The following is a 14,416-nucleotide window of genomic DNA, read 5'->3' on the forward strand; positions in this document are numbered from 1 at the left end:
TGTACTTACATATAATAAATAAATAAATCTTTAAAAACAAAAAACAAAAAAAAAACCACTGTACAAATGTGAACTTGTTATGGTCAACCAACCTAATAATAGTTAACTAGTTTCTTTTTTAAATCCTACAATCAGAGAGAAATAATTTTCTCCCCCCCCCGCAGACACATAACGTTTTTATTGATTCTCTGATAGTTTTACATCATGCACCTTGATCATAATCCCTTCTGTGTAGACGTTATTTTCTTAAATGTTTTTAAACCTTTCTAGAGAAATATTTACATTTCATTCTAAACTACAGAACAAACCCAAAGGGAATTGATTATTGGTCAGGTTCTTAGTATATTTTATTTTGGGGGGTGTGTATCTCGTATGTGTGTGTTGTGTGTTCTGAAGTGTGTTCTGGGATGGGGATAAGTACATGTATGTTGCATGCACACGAACGTGCAGGTGCATGCACGCGTGGCGGTCAGAGCAGACTGCCCTGTGTCTCCCTCTGTCACTCTCTGATTTAGTAACCTTAAGACCGTGTCTCTCACTGACTCGGAAGCTTGCTCTCTCAGCTGGGCCGACGGGTCAGGGCCAGTGAGCTCTCAGGATTCACCCGTCTCTGCCTCATGATGCTTTCAAGAGAGTGTTCACACGTCTCCCTGGCCCCAGACACGACTTTAATCTGTACCACCTTCCACAAATCGCTGACAGTGTAAAGAATAAAGAATAGGGAGAGGGCTCCGTGGACAAGAGGACTTTCTGTGAAAACGAGGAGCAGAGTTCAAATCCAAACCTCTAGCACTCATATAAAAAGCTGAGTGTGGCGGGGCAGGCCTAGAACCCCAACCCAAGGGGAGATGGAGGATCCTTGGAGATCATTGAGAGACCTTGCATTGATGTAATAAGGCAGAGAGGAAGATAGCCCAATATCTGCTGTGGCCTTCACATGTGTACATAGCTGCATATAACACACACACACACACACACACACACGGACATGCGCACACGCGCACGCACGCACACACGCACGCACACACCTGTGCACACAGGACTAGAGAGGACTTTTGCAGGAAACGTATGAATGCTGAATTTGTGGGAAAGGCTCAGCGTCCAATGCTGCCATTGTTCTGAGGCAGGTTTACCCTGCAGAACATGCTCACTCAGAAAGGAAAGCCCTCAAATGAGCTGACACAGAGGGGCGGGAGTTAGGACAGAAATAATGATGAGTAAGTGGATGTGGTAGCCTGGACAGGAAGCATTCCCCGGGGTAGAGACTGTTCTTGTGTAGGACAGCAACACATGCATCCAGAAACCAAAGGCAACATGTTGTTGTTGCTGCTGCTGCTGCTGCTGCTGCTGTTTTGAAGACAAACCTGATGTCAAAAATAAATGTTTGCTCTCCTAGCAGTTCGCTCTCCTGATATTTTCCTGGTGTTAGGAAGTTGCCTGTGAATCTTCCCTCTGGCTGTCATTTAGTTTGTGGTGAGAAAAAAAACAAAGCGTGTAATTGTTCTCAGCGTAATTTTAAAATGTTTCTTTAATGACAGCCTTTAGGCCTTTCAATTTAGACTTTTCTCACGAGAACTTAAACAGGGGACCAAGCTCCCAAATCAAGAATATATGTGGAGATGGTGAGGTTGCTTTTTGAAATTTTTCATGGAATTGTAATGATGGGGATTTTATTGGCCTGGTGGAGAAACTTAATTTTAATAACACAGTTAGAAAATGCAATATGAACTAGAAATTAGCTTAATAAAAATTCTTGAAGTTTAATGAGGATAAGCAGTGTCTTTAAATTAGGTTTTCTTTACAGGCTCAGTGTGCCTTGCTCACATTAAAATAATATAAAGTAAAAATCACTTTGAAAAGAGAGGTATTTAAATATGTGAAAGTTTCCTTGGTTCGTTTTTTTTATAACTGATTGCCCAGTTGTTGTTAAGGCGGGGTTCTGATGGTGGTGTCTAACCTGGCCCCTTTTATGACAGGGAGTTGACTTTAAAGGCCGTGGAAGGCCCAGGCCTGTCTTTTGATAGATAGACTCACTCAGCCAGGAGAGAGGTAACCTGCTGGTACCCAGCTGGTACTCGACTGAGCCTGGTGGCGAGAACCTTGGTGTGTGAGTCCGGAAGACAGACAGCTCCAGGGTTCCTCCCGTCTTTGCTTGGCTGCTACTGGCCTTGTGCTGTCTCTGCTCTGTCTCCTCTTTCCCTCCCCGTTGTCATTCTCAACTCCCCTGCATCTACTCCCGCGTCCTTGGATGCACCCCTGACCCTGGGTTGTGACCTTTCTGCGGGCAGACTCGGAGATTAAGATTCCGTGGCTCCATGCCCCCTCTCTCACCTTAGTATCCAATTAAAATTCCCAAGAGCAGGATTCTCACTGCCTCAACCTATCCCCATCTGGACACAGCCCAAATGTGTCCTGGCGACCGACCAGCATGGGCATGAGGCTGTTTTTGCAACAGTGATGCAAAAACAGCAGCAGTGATGGCTATGAAGGGGAGCCACAGAGTTCAAAACATGTTCTTTGTCATTAGGAGGAGGCCTCTCGAAGCTCAGGTCTTCTGAGAAAAGACTGAGAAGGAGGAGTTCATGTGAAGTACAGAGTGACTGAAGCCCTGTGGGGTTTTATTTTTCAGGGTGCTGAAGAGCCTAAACTAAAGTGGGAACACATCACAACCCTCATCTCCAGCCTCAGAGAGTTTGTGAGGTCCACTGACCGAAAAATCATAGCCACTACACTGTCCAAGCTCAAGCTGGAGCTGGACTTCGACAGCCACGGCATCAGCCAGGTGCAGGTGGTCCTCTTTGGCTTCCAGGATGCGGTAAGTGCATGTGCCGCCATTTCCCCCACAAACTCTGCTAAGTGTTGGTTATAGACATGGGATGCAATTTAATTTCTGTTCTCTGTCATTTACTCGGTAAACTGCATTCTCTTCGGATGACAGATGTGAGGTATTTATTGAGCTCCCTCAAAGACAAGAGACCCACACAGCTGAACCACCGTGGGAAACAGCAAGACTTACAGACATTCATTCCCAAGGCTGGGTTTCTCCTTAGGATCCTGTGTTGGCCTCTGAAACTTAGTACACATTCGTTGTGTGTATTGTAATGCTGTACAAGAAGTGCCATCTAGTGGCCACTGAGAGAAATGCACTGTCACATCTGGGAATGTTCGCTGTTGAATTGGTGTAGATCTCGCCCCTCAGCCCCCAAGGCCCGTCTCTGGTTTCCTTATAGGACATTCTTTTGTTTTTGTTTTTGTTTTTTAAGATTTATTTTATTTATATGAGTCTTCAGACACACTAGAAGAGGGCATCGGGTCCCATTACAGGTGGTTGTGAGCCACCATGTGGTTGCTGGGAATTGAACTCAGCACCTCTGGAAGAGCAACTGGTGCTCTTAACCACTGAGCCATCTCTCCAGCTCCCTTATAGGACATTCTTAACAAGTTCATTTCGTAAGTATCCAGTATTTTCCCACCAGAAATATGGTTCGGAGGACAGACAGTTGGTGAGTGGAAACTCCTTGCGATCTAATGAGAGATGGCTGACAGTCTTATGCAAGACAAACTAGAAGCTATTCTGCAAGTCTGATTCAAAACCTTTCCTCTTATTCTTGAGTAAGGCTTCTCTGTAGACCTTTGTAAGCCACTCTCAGACACACAAGGTATGGGAGGCAGGAAAAAATATCCGGATGGTGCCTGTTACGCGAATATAAAATTACACTGTATGGTTTTATTTAAATTTTTAATATTAACTTATAATGTATTAACACTCCTGTGTTAGTTTCTTGACATTTGTATTTGAAACAAGAAGCAATCCTCCATTCCAAACTGAATCTTCATCCTCCCACAGTCTCCGTGTTCTGAGTGGAAACTACTTGGTCTTTCTGCTGTATGAGGAACAGGAACAAGATTCCTGACTGGACTGAGGTCATAGAGAATCGAAGCATCTGGCAGTGCCTGTCACTAATATTAAATGCTAAGGCATGCTTACACTGCAACTATGGCAACCCAGCCATCTGCCATCGAGTGCAACAATGTAGCTGATTTGTGTTGGCCCACACCTTGGCTTCTGGGCAAGAGGTTGGGGAGCGAATTGGCTGGAGAATTCAGAGTGAGAGCTATTTAGCTGTAATCCTGGGCCTTGGGCCCAGGTCAGACATAGTCATGTGACTCACTCACCCCAGTTTTACTCCTGGCCTGTCCAGTGCTCTCGTTGGGTAATATGCTGTGTAATGCGGCACTGAGCAATACACTGTGTGATGAGGGGATGTGCTGGCAGGTCGTGGCTATAAAGGATTCACACTTGAAATACTCCATAAGCAGGCTGATCCATTTAAGAAACGGAGGTACTGCAAGCTCACTCTGAAAGAATTCCCTGGAGCAAGTGAGGTCCAAGCTCATTTCCTCGGGAGCAACTGCTATGAGAAAGACCTCAGGCTGGCTGGCTCCTAAACCAGGTCGTTTTGATGAGTGTGGACCAAGGGAAAGACTGAGCAGCTGTCATTCTCACTCTTGGCACAAGTTTGGAGCTCAGCCACCATTTTCCAGCTTCCACCTGGTTCTCTAACCACAGCCCTGCTTCCATAGGAGGTGACATTGTGAACCGGGAAGAATGTCGCAATCCAGATGTTAAGGGAATTCCGTTCAACCTTTAAAAAGGAAATTCTGGCACAGGTTGTAAATGTAGATGAGTCCTAAGAATGTCCTGCTAAGTCAAACAGGATGGTCTTTCAAAAAGGCCAGACAGTTCATCCTCTGACTTTGGGGAGGTTCCTGGAGCACAGACCACAGGGATGGAAGTAGGTCAGGTGTGCTGGACTGTTGGGTGAGAACTTAGATCTGACTGAGTCCTGAGTTCCAATTCTGTATGAGAAAGAGCCCTAAGGATGGATGCTGAGGACCTCCACACAATAATATGTGGGTACATAGTGCCTCAGGTGGTTGAAATCACTAATTTTATATTATTAAGACTCATCTGAGCAAATAAAAGTGATTAACATTGGAAGTCTTATATTCTGTGTGCTTCACAGTAGTGTTTTGAAAGGACAGAATGATAAACTGTGTAACTGTTTAAATGGGTGGGACCTTTACCAGTCATTGTAAAAAGTTATCTTTGCAACAATGTTTTTTTTTAATGTGACTGGGCCTTCTGGAATATTCTAGCAGATTATTCCCCTGTATCAGCGTCAGCAACAGTTGCAGGAAAGGAAGAAAAGATCAGATTATGCCAAGGTGTATGTTGTGCGTGGATGCAATTTGTACTCTCTTCCCTCGATTTTTCCAAACTGTGAATGTGCTCAGGCATTTGTCTGTATTAACTGGCGGTCAGGACGTTGCAGGGTGGGAATTGTAATCCCCTTGAACTCTCCCTGCTTTTACACTTTCTGCAGCTGTTTCTAAGTGCCACAACCGTAGCCTTCCTCTTCCTCTTCCTCATGCATATGCCCATGCATATAAACACACACACACACACACACACACACACCTTGCAGGAAGAGAATAATAGTAATAATGTAAAAAATTAACATAGACTAAAGGTCACTGTCTTTCCAGGTCAATAAAGTTCTTCGGAATCATAACATCAAGCCACACTGGATGTTTGCCTTGGACAGCATCATTCGCAAGGCTGTACAGACAGCTATCACCATTCTGGTTCCAGGTCAGAGCTATTTACTTACCGTGTAAAGATCATTAGTGCTTGTATGTCCTGGGTTGGTCTGCCTCTGCCATTTCAATTTTGGTTTTCTTCAGTGTTTTTAAGAGCCTCTGTTGCCTTTTGGGGAAAAAAAACAAAAAACAAAAAAAAAAAAACATCAACTCTGAGTTGCTGCCTGACTTTTCTTTTGCTCTGATAATGCCATGACCAAAGCAACACATAGAAGGAAGGGATTATCTGGGCTTTCGGCTCCAGAACAATAGCAGCCCGGCACCACCACCACCACCACCACCACTGTGGTGGGGAGGCATGCCGGAGGGCAGCCATGATAGCTGGAGCTGAAAGCCGAGAGCTTTCATCTTAAATCACAAGCACAAAGCAGAAACCGCAAACTTGAAGTGGCTCCGGACTTTAAACTCTCAGAGTCTGCTCCCAGTGACCATGCCTCCACCATACCCCTAAGCCTTCCCAATGGGTGTCACCAGTTAGAGACCAGGCACCCAATTACATGAGCTTACGGGGGTCGTGTCTTCTCGTTTTAATCACCACAGTCACCAAGTAGCATTCATTTAGTGATCCAGTATGCACAAGCTTACACCGAGCACAGCGTTCACCATTAGTGAGGCAGACTTGCTTTAGGCGGCATGCTAGGACATGAAGGAAAACTGGAAGTTGTAAGATGCCCCAAATAGCTGTGAATTTCAGAATTGTAGACATCTGTGCCCATAGACATGTTTCCTCGTCACTATTTTTAACCAGTGAATGTCAGTTCTTCCCAATCAAATCAGCAAAAATCACAGCTTACCAGCCCATCTTAGACCATCTGACAATAGTATTCCGTAGTTAAGGCCTAGAAACTCAATTTTTTAAAAAAAAAAAATTTAAAACATTTTAGATTAATCACAAAATTGAGAGGAAAGGCAAGGTTTCTTATATGTTCTCTGCTCCAACATGCGTGTAACCTGTCCCAGTATGAGCATTCCCCACCTGGACGGCACATTTGTTACAGTTGATGAACTTGGACTAGCATATCATCGTCACCTAGAGTCCGTTCGAATAGGCTCTCTTAGAACTGTGCAATCTGTGGGTCTGGATGAATATAATGATGGTCTCCCCACCATTAGATATCACGGAGAATATTTTTATAGCTCTGGAAAAAAGTCCTCTATACTCTAGCTATAGAAGCTCCATTTGAGTACAGCTCTCTGGCCACCTTGATGCATGGCTGGGTTTGGAAATCACTGGCCTAAGCATGCTCTCGCTCTATCAGCAGTGAAACACAAAAGCCGTAGTGCTGGGGGACCACGGTTTGGGACATGAGTGAGGAGTGTCTTCCTGTTCCAAGACAAACCTCTGAAGTACCTGGACAGTTTATTCAGAAGTCAAAACTTTTAAGCAGAAGTCACTAGACAGGTCCGTCCATAGACAGACATACATGCATGAATTAGACACATGTACCGATGTAAAAGTTTTATGCCTGCATCTTAAAGGTAAGACATAGAAAGCTAAAAGGATCAATGCAAAATATCTTAGAACATCACCAACTTTTAAGTAATGGGAATCCTTTGAAATTGTGGAATTCCCTCTCTGTTCTAAGAATGCCTGGTTTGGTTTGCTGGTGTGGGCATAGTATCGTAGATTCCTAAGTGTGTCTGGACCTAGAGTGTAGTTTCTAGACACCATCCTCTGGCAGGTGGAATCTGGGTTCCTGCTAAAGCGGTTGGTTTCGGAAATAGAAAGTGGGCTGGAGAGATCTTGTGATGATAGAAAGTCAGGAGGACCCTGAGAAGCCTGGAGGTTACTGCAAGGATGCTGGGTCCAACTTGAAGAAATTCCCACAAGTCCTTGCTACTGCAATTGAAACAGAAAAATGAAATGAAGCAGAAATAGCATTGGGTTATAGGCCTGTGCCGGTCATTCTTCTATCACCATAGAAAATTCCTAAGATAATCAGTTTATAAGACAGACGGTTTATGTTGGCCGTGCTTGGGCTTCGGGCTTGTGGGGACACATCCTAGCAAGAGCATTTCGCAGAGCTAAGCCTCTTAGCTCGTGGCTGGGAAGCAAGAGACCAGGTTCCACAATCCACAGTGACATATGCCCCATAATGACCTTCCAGTGGTGCCACACTATAGGGACTGAGCCTTTTCTCCCTCTGGGGGAACTCCAGACCCAAACTGTAGCAAGCCGGACAGGATGAATTCCCTGTGTGTCGGGAGCGAGATCAGTAATTGAATAAGTAAATACACGGGAGAGGCGGCCCTTAGCTACCACAAAGTTCTATTTGCCGGCTGTAGAGGGAGTGCAAGAAATACAAGCATCGCCACTAAGCGCTGGCAGCCATGATTATGGCCGGCAAGGACTGGCAAGATTAGAAGACAAAGCAGGGACGAGACAGGAGAGTGAATGGTTTCCGATTCTCTCCTTGCAAGGTGTTTACTAACGACAGAGGGCCAACAGTAACTCTGACAGGACAGAGTGGGGGGCGGGGGGACCCGGCTACTTCCTCAGCCAAGAGAAGCATCAGTCGTAATAAGGCCCTTGCATCACATCGCGCACCTCTTGCTGTGACAGGCACAAGAAGGGTGCAGCATCATGTCTATGATAATTTGTTTTAAATGCAGTCTCTATTTGATGGTGACAGTTTACTGAGGGCACCTAAAGTAAGGGGCATGGTATAAAATTTCTGAACAGCTCTCCTTAAAAGTGGGAAGTTGGTTTTTTGTTGTTTTTTTTTTTTTTTTTTTTTTTTAACTAATTTATTTATTATATGTAAGTACACTGTAGCTGTCTTCAGACGCACCAGAAGAGGGCATCAGATCTCATTACGGATGGTTGTGAGCCACCATGTGGTTGCTGGGATTTGAACTCAGTGATCAGTCAGTGCTTTTAACCACTGAGCCATCTCTCCAGCCCCAAGTGGGAAGTTCTTAGGAGGCAAAGATAGGAGGCTCATGGGTTCAAGGCCAACCTGGGCTACAGATACCCTACCTGAAAAAAAAAAACCTAAGACAGATGGGATGGGGAGCAAAGGTCATGAGAGGTAGCACAGGAATAGTAGTCACAGATCGGAAGAGACCAGGAGAGCTGGTGCCTCCCTGCAGTGAGAGAACACCAATCAGAAAAGAGACAGATTCAACAGGAAAGCGGGCCACTGTGTCAGGGTGTGCTGTCCTCCCAGCCTGCAGGAGGGTGAGGCAGGATGGTGGGGGCCATAAAGATCCTGTTCTTGCCGGGCATGGTGGCGCACACCTTTAATCCCAGCACTCGGGAGGCATAGACAGGCAGATTTCTGAGTTCGAGGCCAGCCTGGTCTACAGAGAGAGTTCCAGGACAGCCAGGGCTACACAGAGGAACCCTGTCTAGAAAAACCAAAAAAAAAAAAAAAAAAAGAAAAAGGGCACTTTCTGTACTATGCAACTCCTCTGCTACTGTAAAACTGTTTCGAAACAGAAGCTTAAGAAGTGTTCAGTCTCCCTGTTCCAAACTGATGGCACAGAGCAGAGTGCGGTGGGAGCGAGTCCCCGAGGAGGTCTGTTCTCAGGCCGTCCTATAGATCGCCCGCCAGGAACACTGACCATTTCTTGTTGCTTCTCAAGTGCAGTGGTGACCAGGCACAGAAATGCTGAGCATAGCATAGGAGCCAGGGTGGCCTTGGGATGCGGAAAAAGAACTGATAATGTACTTCTTGCACTGAGAATGATCTTTAGAGCCCTGTAAGTGCTTGCTGTTCCCACTAGAAGAACAAATCTGAACAAATGCACAGAGAGTCGCCTTCCCTTGGAAGAGCAGCTTGGGCAGATTGCACGGGGGGCTGATACATCCTCATGCACGAAGGGGAGCAATCGGCCGGCCATGTTTATTAATCCTGTACTTTGCCACGTAGAGTTGAGGCCACATTTTAGCCTGGCGTCAGAGAGCGACACAGCTGATCCGGAAGACTTGGATGCTGAAGATGAACATGAGGAATTGTCTTCAAATCAGACGGTCCGAAGGCCTCAGGCTATCACTGAGGATGCTGTGGCTACCTCGGGGGTGAGCACGCTGAGCTCCACCGTATCCCATGACTCCCAGAACGCACACCGGTCGCTGAACGTGCAGCTTGGGAGGATGAAGATTGAAACTAATAGGTAATGTGAGGGGGGTGGGCTGGACTCTTTCTTCTTACTTCTATAAAAGTGAAGAACTTGGGTCTACTTTAAAAGTCTGACCCACGGGGCTGGGTGTGTACCTTTAATCCCAGCACTTGGGAGGCAGAACCAGGTAGATCTCCAGGAGTTCAAGGCCACCCTGGACTACAGAGTGAATTTCAGGACAACCAGGACACAGAAGAGCCTTGTGTATAAAAACAAACAAACAAACAAACAAACAAACAAACCTCTGACCCACAGACCACACATGATGGTTCTCTCACCCCAGCACAGAAAGTTAACTGCTTTTCTGTGTGAAACAACAGAGGTTGATTTTAGCCTCTCATAAAATGATGGTTTCTGCCCCTGGCAGGTCTAGCATTTATCTGCTGCTTTGCCCCAAGTGCACTGGGATTTACAGAATAATTGAGTTGTAACCTCATGGACCCTCTTGGAAACAGATCCGGGGAGTCTGTTCCTTCCAGTAGACAGAGCAAGAGAGAACGGAGACAGCCCGTGACATAGGATGTCTAATTCTTTTAAGAAAAGCCCTTGTACTCAAAGAGACAGAACCGAACATCACACTCAGGCACTTGAAGGTTCCTGGTCACGTTTGTGACTGTGTCATGATTTATAGGGTTTGTCGCTAAGAATTTGACACCACAGAACCTATTCCATCATGTTATCAAATGAGCATCGAGTGCTTCCTGTTCCTCGCAGTTGGTGGCACAGTTCAAAGTCTGAGGACTTGTGATTTACAGCTTCCTGTGCCAGTCCCGGTTGACATGTGGGAAACTGACTTTATGGCTCTGGGTCGACCGTGAAAACTTTTTAGAGAATCAATAAAAGATGTTCAAATATTTAGAGATCTTAGTTGAAGGTATAGTTGTCCACCGTTGGTGACAAAGGTGACTTATTTAAGTTTAACTTCACCTACTTCTCTTTGGAGATTTTCATGGCTCTGATAATCCATATTCCAGCTTTGTCTTCTGACGCACAGCTCTGCCTTGTGCCTCTAATAACCCTTCCTCGTAGCGGCTACCTACTCAATCACTTGCTTTACCCGGCCACTCAGCCCTGACTGCTCTGGTCTCTGAGGGGGGAACCTTCCGGAATTACTGTGCTGTCCGACCCTACCCACCACGGTTTCTGGTCAGAATGGTTCTGCAGGAAAGCTACCAGTTAACCACAGAGCTGCTCCGTCTGCTTGTCTGCCCCTCAGATCCCTGCCCGCCCACCTACCCCTCAGAGCATCTCAGAAGCACGTGCGGTTCTCCCCTCTCTCTGGTGCCTGTTTGCTTTGCAGTGAGCTCACAGTCTAGCATGTTTGTGACATCTGCTGTTCCCAGGAGCCACGGTTCCCAGCTGTTTTCTTCGCTTGGTCACAGGTCTTTCTTAGGTCCTCATGCTCAACCTGAAGTCTTCCTTTTCAAAATCTATCCGTTTCTATAGCTAGGGATTGTCCATGGCTCTGTCTTACCCTCAGACATAGCTACCCTTTTGTCATAATCTACACACGTTTGTGTTTTCTCTACTCGCTGTTCGTTGACTCCGTGAAGTCTAAGAGCCACTGCTCTCCTCCTTCCTTTTTAGATTTTCCCCCCTAGATTCCCCTAACCAGCAGAAAAGTGAGGTGAGAGTAAATGTTTTCTTTACAAATAATTTGAAGAAGGGCGGATGGTTTACTAAAAGCACCGAGCAGCATAAAGCAGGGACTGATAATGTCTATCTTAGTCCTTTTATACTTTCAATTAAATATTATTATTTCTTAAAATTTAATTTTTTTTCAACCCTCTTATTCAGGGTCTCATGTAGTCCAGGCTAGCCTTAGTATGTAGGTGAGGATACCCTCAAACCCCTGATCTTCCTGCCCCTACTTCCCAAGTACAGAGCTTATAGACTGCTACCTATACTGACCTTTAGTTGAACGTTGTTATGGGAGTGTAGCTCAGGGACAGGATGCTTGCCTAGCATATACAAGACCCTGATTTCAAGCTCTGCCCTCCCTCCACTACACACACACAAAAGTGTGTGTGTGTGTGTGTGTGTGTGTGTGTGAAGGAAATGTGGGTGTATTTTAGGAAAGGGTGCAACTCTGATGTTAAAAATCTTTAGCTTAGGGACTGAAGAGATGGTTTGCTATGCAAGCGTGAGTTCAGTCCCCAGAAGCCGCATAAATCCTGGTCACAGCGTCACATGTCTGTAATCAACGCACTGGGGAGGAACCTTGGGTCTGGTGCCCAGCCAGTCTAGTCGAATCTGTAAGCTCCAAGTTCAGTGAGAGACCCTGACACAAAAGATAAGATAGAGAGCAGCATCTGAACACGTGACATTGAATTCACACACACACACACACACACACACACACACACACACACTACTCATGAACATACACCAATACATACCCATGCATAAAATCTTCAGCTTATAATTATTAGAATTGCTGATGAAGCTAAGTCAGCCATACCCAGCTCTGCCTAGAAGTCTACCTCACGGCTGTGCGCACCTGAGGTAGAAGGCATGTCACTCTGCTCTGAAGCAGGAAGGGAGATATGTCATCCTTACACATTCATTATTTCCCTACCTAGCTTGTGGTGACACTGAACCCGGGGGCAAACTGCACAGGGGTGAGTGGTCCTAAAGCTGGCCTTGGAACAGTTGAGGTGGCCTTGCCCTGCCAGCCTGTGCTTCCAGCGTTACGGTCAGAAGGGAACTGTGGGGCCTAAAGAAGTTTCAGGAAATGCCTGTGTCCTTGAGAGGGCAATAGCGATATGCCAGCACTTTCCTATAGGGCTGTAAATCAGCAGACTAGACAAAGAGACATCCCAGACCAAGTATCACCCATTGAAAATCCATCCTGACCTTGCTTCGCAGCATTCTGGGGCACACTGATGCTGGAGTTGATACAAAGTCTCCCTTTCGCCCTTTGCTTCCAGCCCCTGCAGTTTAACCTGTCTAACTGCGCAGGATTTTCTCTGCTGGGATCTTCGCTTACCTATCTCCTTCAGCCCATCTCTCTCTCTCACAGCACCTCACTTTTATCCCACCTCTGCAACCCCCTTCTACTGTGGTGCATCTCCTTCACGAAGACCTCATGGAGATCTTGGGGCTCAAGATCGGAGCCCCTACTTGGGCTTAGTATTTTATATTTTATATCTGTTGTCCCATGGAATTCTCACAGTGACCCTTCCTAGGAGTTTTCCGTTTCGTTTTAACAAACCAGCAAGCTGGAGCCCAGGAGCACCGGGAAATGTGTCTGAGATGAACACAGGAAGTTTGTGGCTGAGCCAGGCCACACGCCCAGGCTTATCTCTCAGTTTCAGCGGGCTGCCTGCTCGGCACGGCAACGGAAACAGACATTTGGCTATGTATGGTCCTGAAGTAAACCTATCAATGGTCATAAAGTGGAACAGAGCTGGCTCGCTGAGAGCTACAGGCTGTTTAGCAATTTGTCTTAACAGTCTTGTTAATAATTATGTGGGTTTTTTTTTTTCCGATTTGCTTAATGTGTATGAGTGTTTTGGTCACATGTATACCTGTGCACCATGTGTGTGCTGGTGCCCTCAGAGGTCAGGAGAGGGTATTAGATTCCCTGGAACTAGAGTTGTGGATGGTTGTGGACTGCCGTGCGGGTGTTGGGATTCGAACCTGGGTCCTCTGCAAGAATAACATTGTGGTCCTCACCGCTCAGCCATCTCTCCAGCCCTCATGATTATATATTGTAAACTTGCAGAATTGTGAATCGGAATTACTCAGGTAATTTGCTAAAGAACTAGAACACCAGCTTCCATAAGCTGAGGTGTTTCCTCACAGACACATGCCGGACAGTGTGAGCTGGTTACTGGTTGGTTCTTGGTTGCTAATGGGCTTTCCGTGGGCAAAAAATTATGTTAGAATATCAGAATTTATCTCTGCATCTCGGGAGCACACCAGATCTACCTTAGGAACTAAATGTACCAGGAACATGGCTGTCCTTTTAAATGCTTCGCTAACCTAACTCACTCCAAGAAGGGAGAAAGGAAATAGCAGTAATGTCTACAATTGCAACAATAACCATTAACATTTATTGAGCCAGATATAAAAGGTACCTCACCTAAGTTATTCCTCAAATTTTCATAGCTAAAGAGAAATGATTGCAAGTCTCCACAGATCTGCCACATGACCGTCTGCTGAGAGCTCATTAAACATGTACTCCCTGACTTCAGACCAGAGCCACTGGCACCGGGGCCTTGATTTTTATAAAATCCCTGTGCTTGCTGTAGCTTGGAAAAGAAGCCCACGCTGAGAGAGTGGGCTTTATCATCCCATCCACCCACGCTGAGAGAGTGGGCTTTATCATCCCATCCACCCACCAGAGTCTCTCCCACAGGTTACTTGAAGAGCTGGTTCGGAAAGAGAGAGAGTTACAGGCACTCCTCCATCAAGCCATTGAGGAGAAAGACCAAGAAATTCGGCACCTGAAGCTCAAGTCCCAGCCCATAGGTAAGCAGCGGGCGATTTCACAGTTATCCTGCTGTTTCGCCTGCTCAACCGTGCTGCCATGGGAGGCTGGGGAGGCCAGCCGGCAGCTGTGTGGTCTAGCTTCATGGGCAGCTGACCCCTCCCTCACCAGCCCCCCTCACCAGCTCCTCTC

The 14,416-nt window shown here is 46.1% G+C and overlaps 1 protein-coding gene across 1 annotated transcript in view; it reads left to right on the forward strand.

Moving 5' to 3' along the window:
- The window catches only part of Map3k5 (mitogen-activated protein kinase kinase kinase 5), a 197,370-nt gene that overhangs the window by 176,000 nt on the left and 6,954 nt on the right, over positions 1-14,416 (forward strand). Inside the window, exons 24-27 of the mRNA XM_021220921.2 lie at positions 2,630-2,815; positions 5,551-5,656; positions 9,540-9,783; positions 14,153-14,265. Coding sequence (XP_021076580.1) covers positions 2,630-2,815; positions 5,551-5,656; positions 9,540-9,783; positions 14,153-14,265 — 649 coding nt within the window. The remainder of the gene's footprint in view (positions 1-2,629; positions 2,816-5,550; positions 5,657-9,539; positions 9,784-14,152; positions 14,266-14,416) is intronic.

The sequence above is a fragment of the Mus pahari genome, chromosome 21 (genome assembly GCF_900095145.1).
Source record: "Mus pahari chromosome 21, PAHARI_EIJ_v1.1, whole genome shotgun sequence".
Classification (NCBI taxonomy): Eukaryota; Metazoa; Chordata; class Mammalia; order Rodentia; family Muridae; genus Mus; species Mus pahari.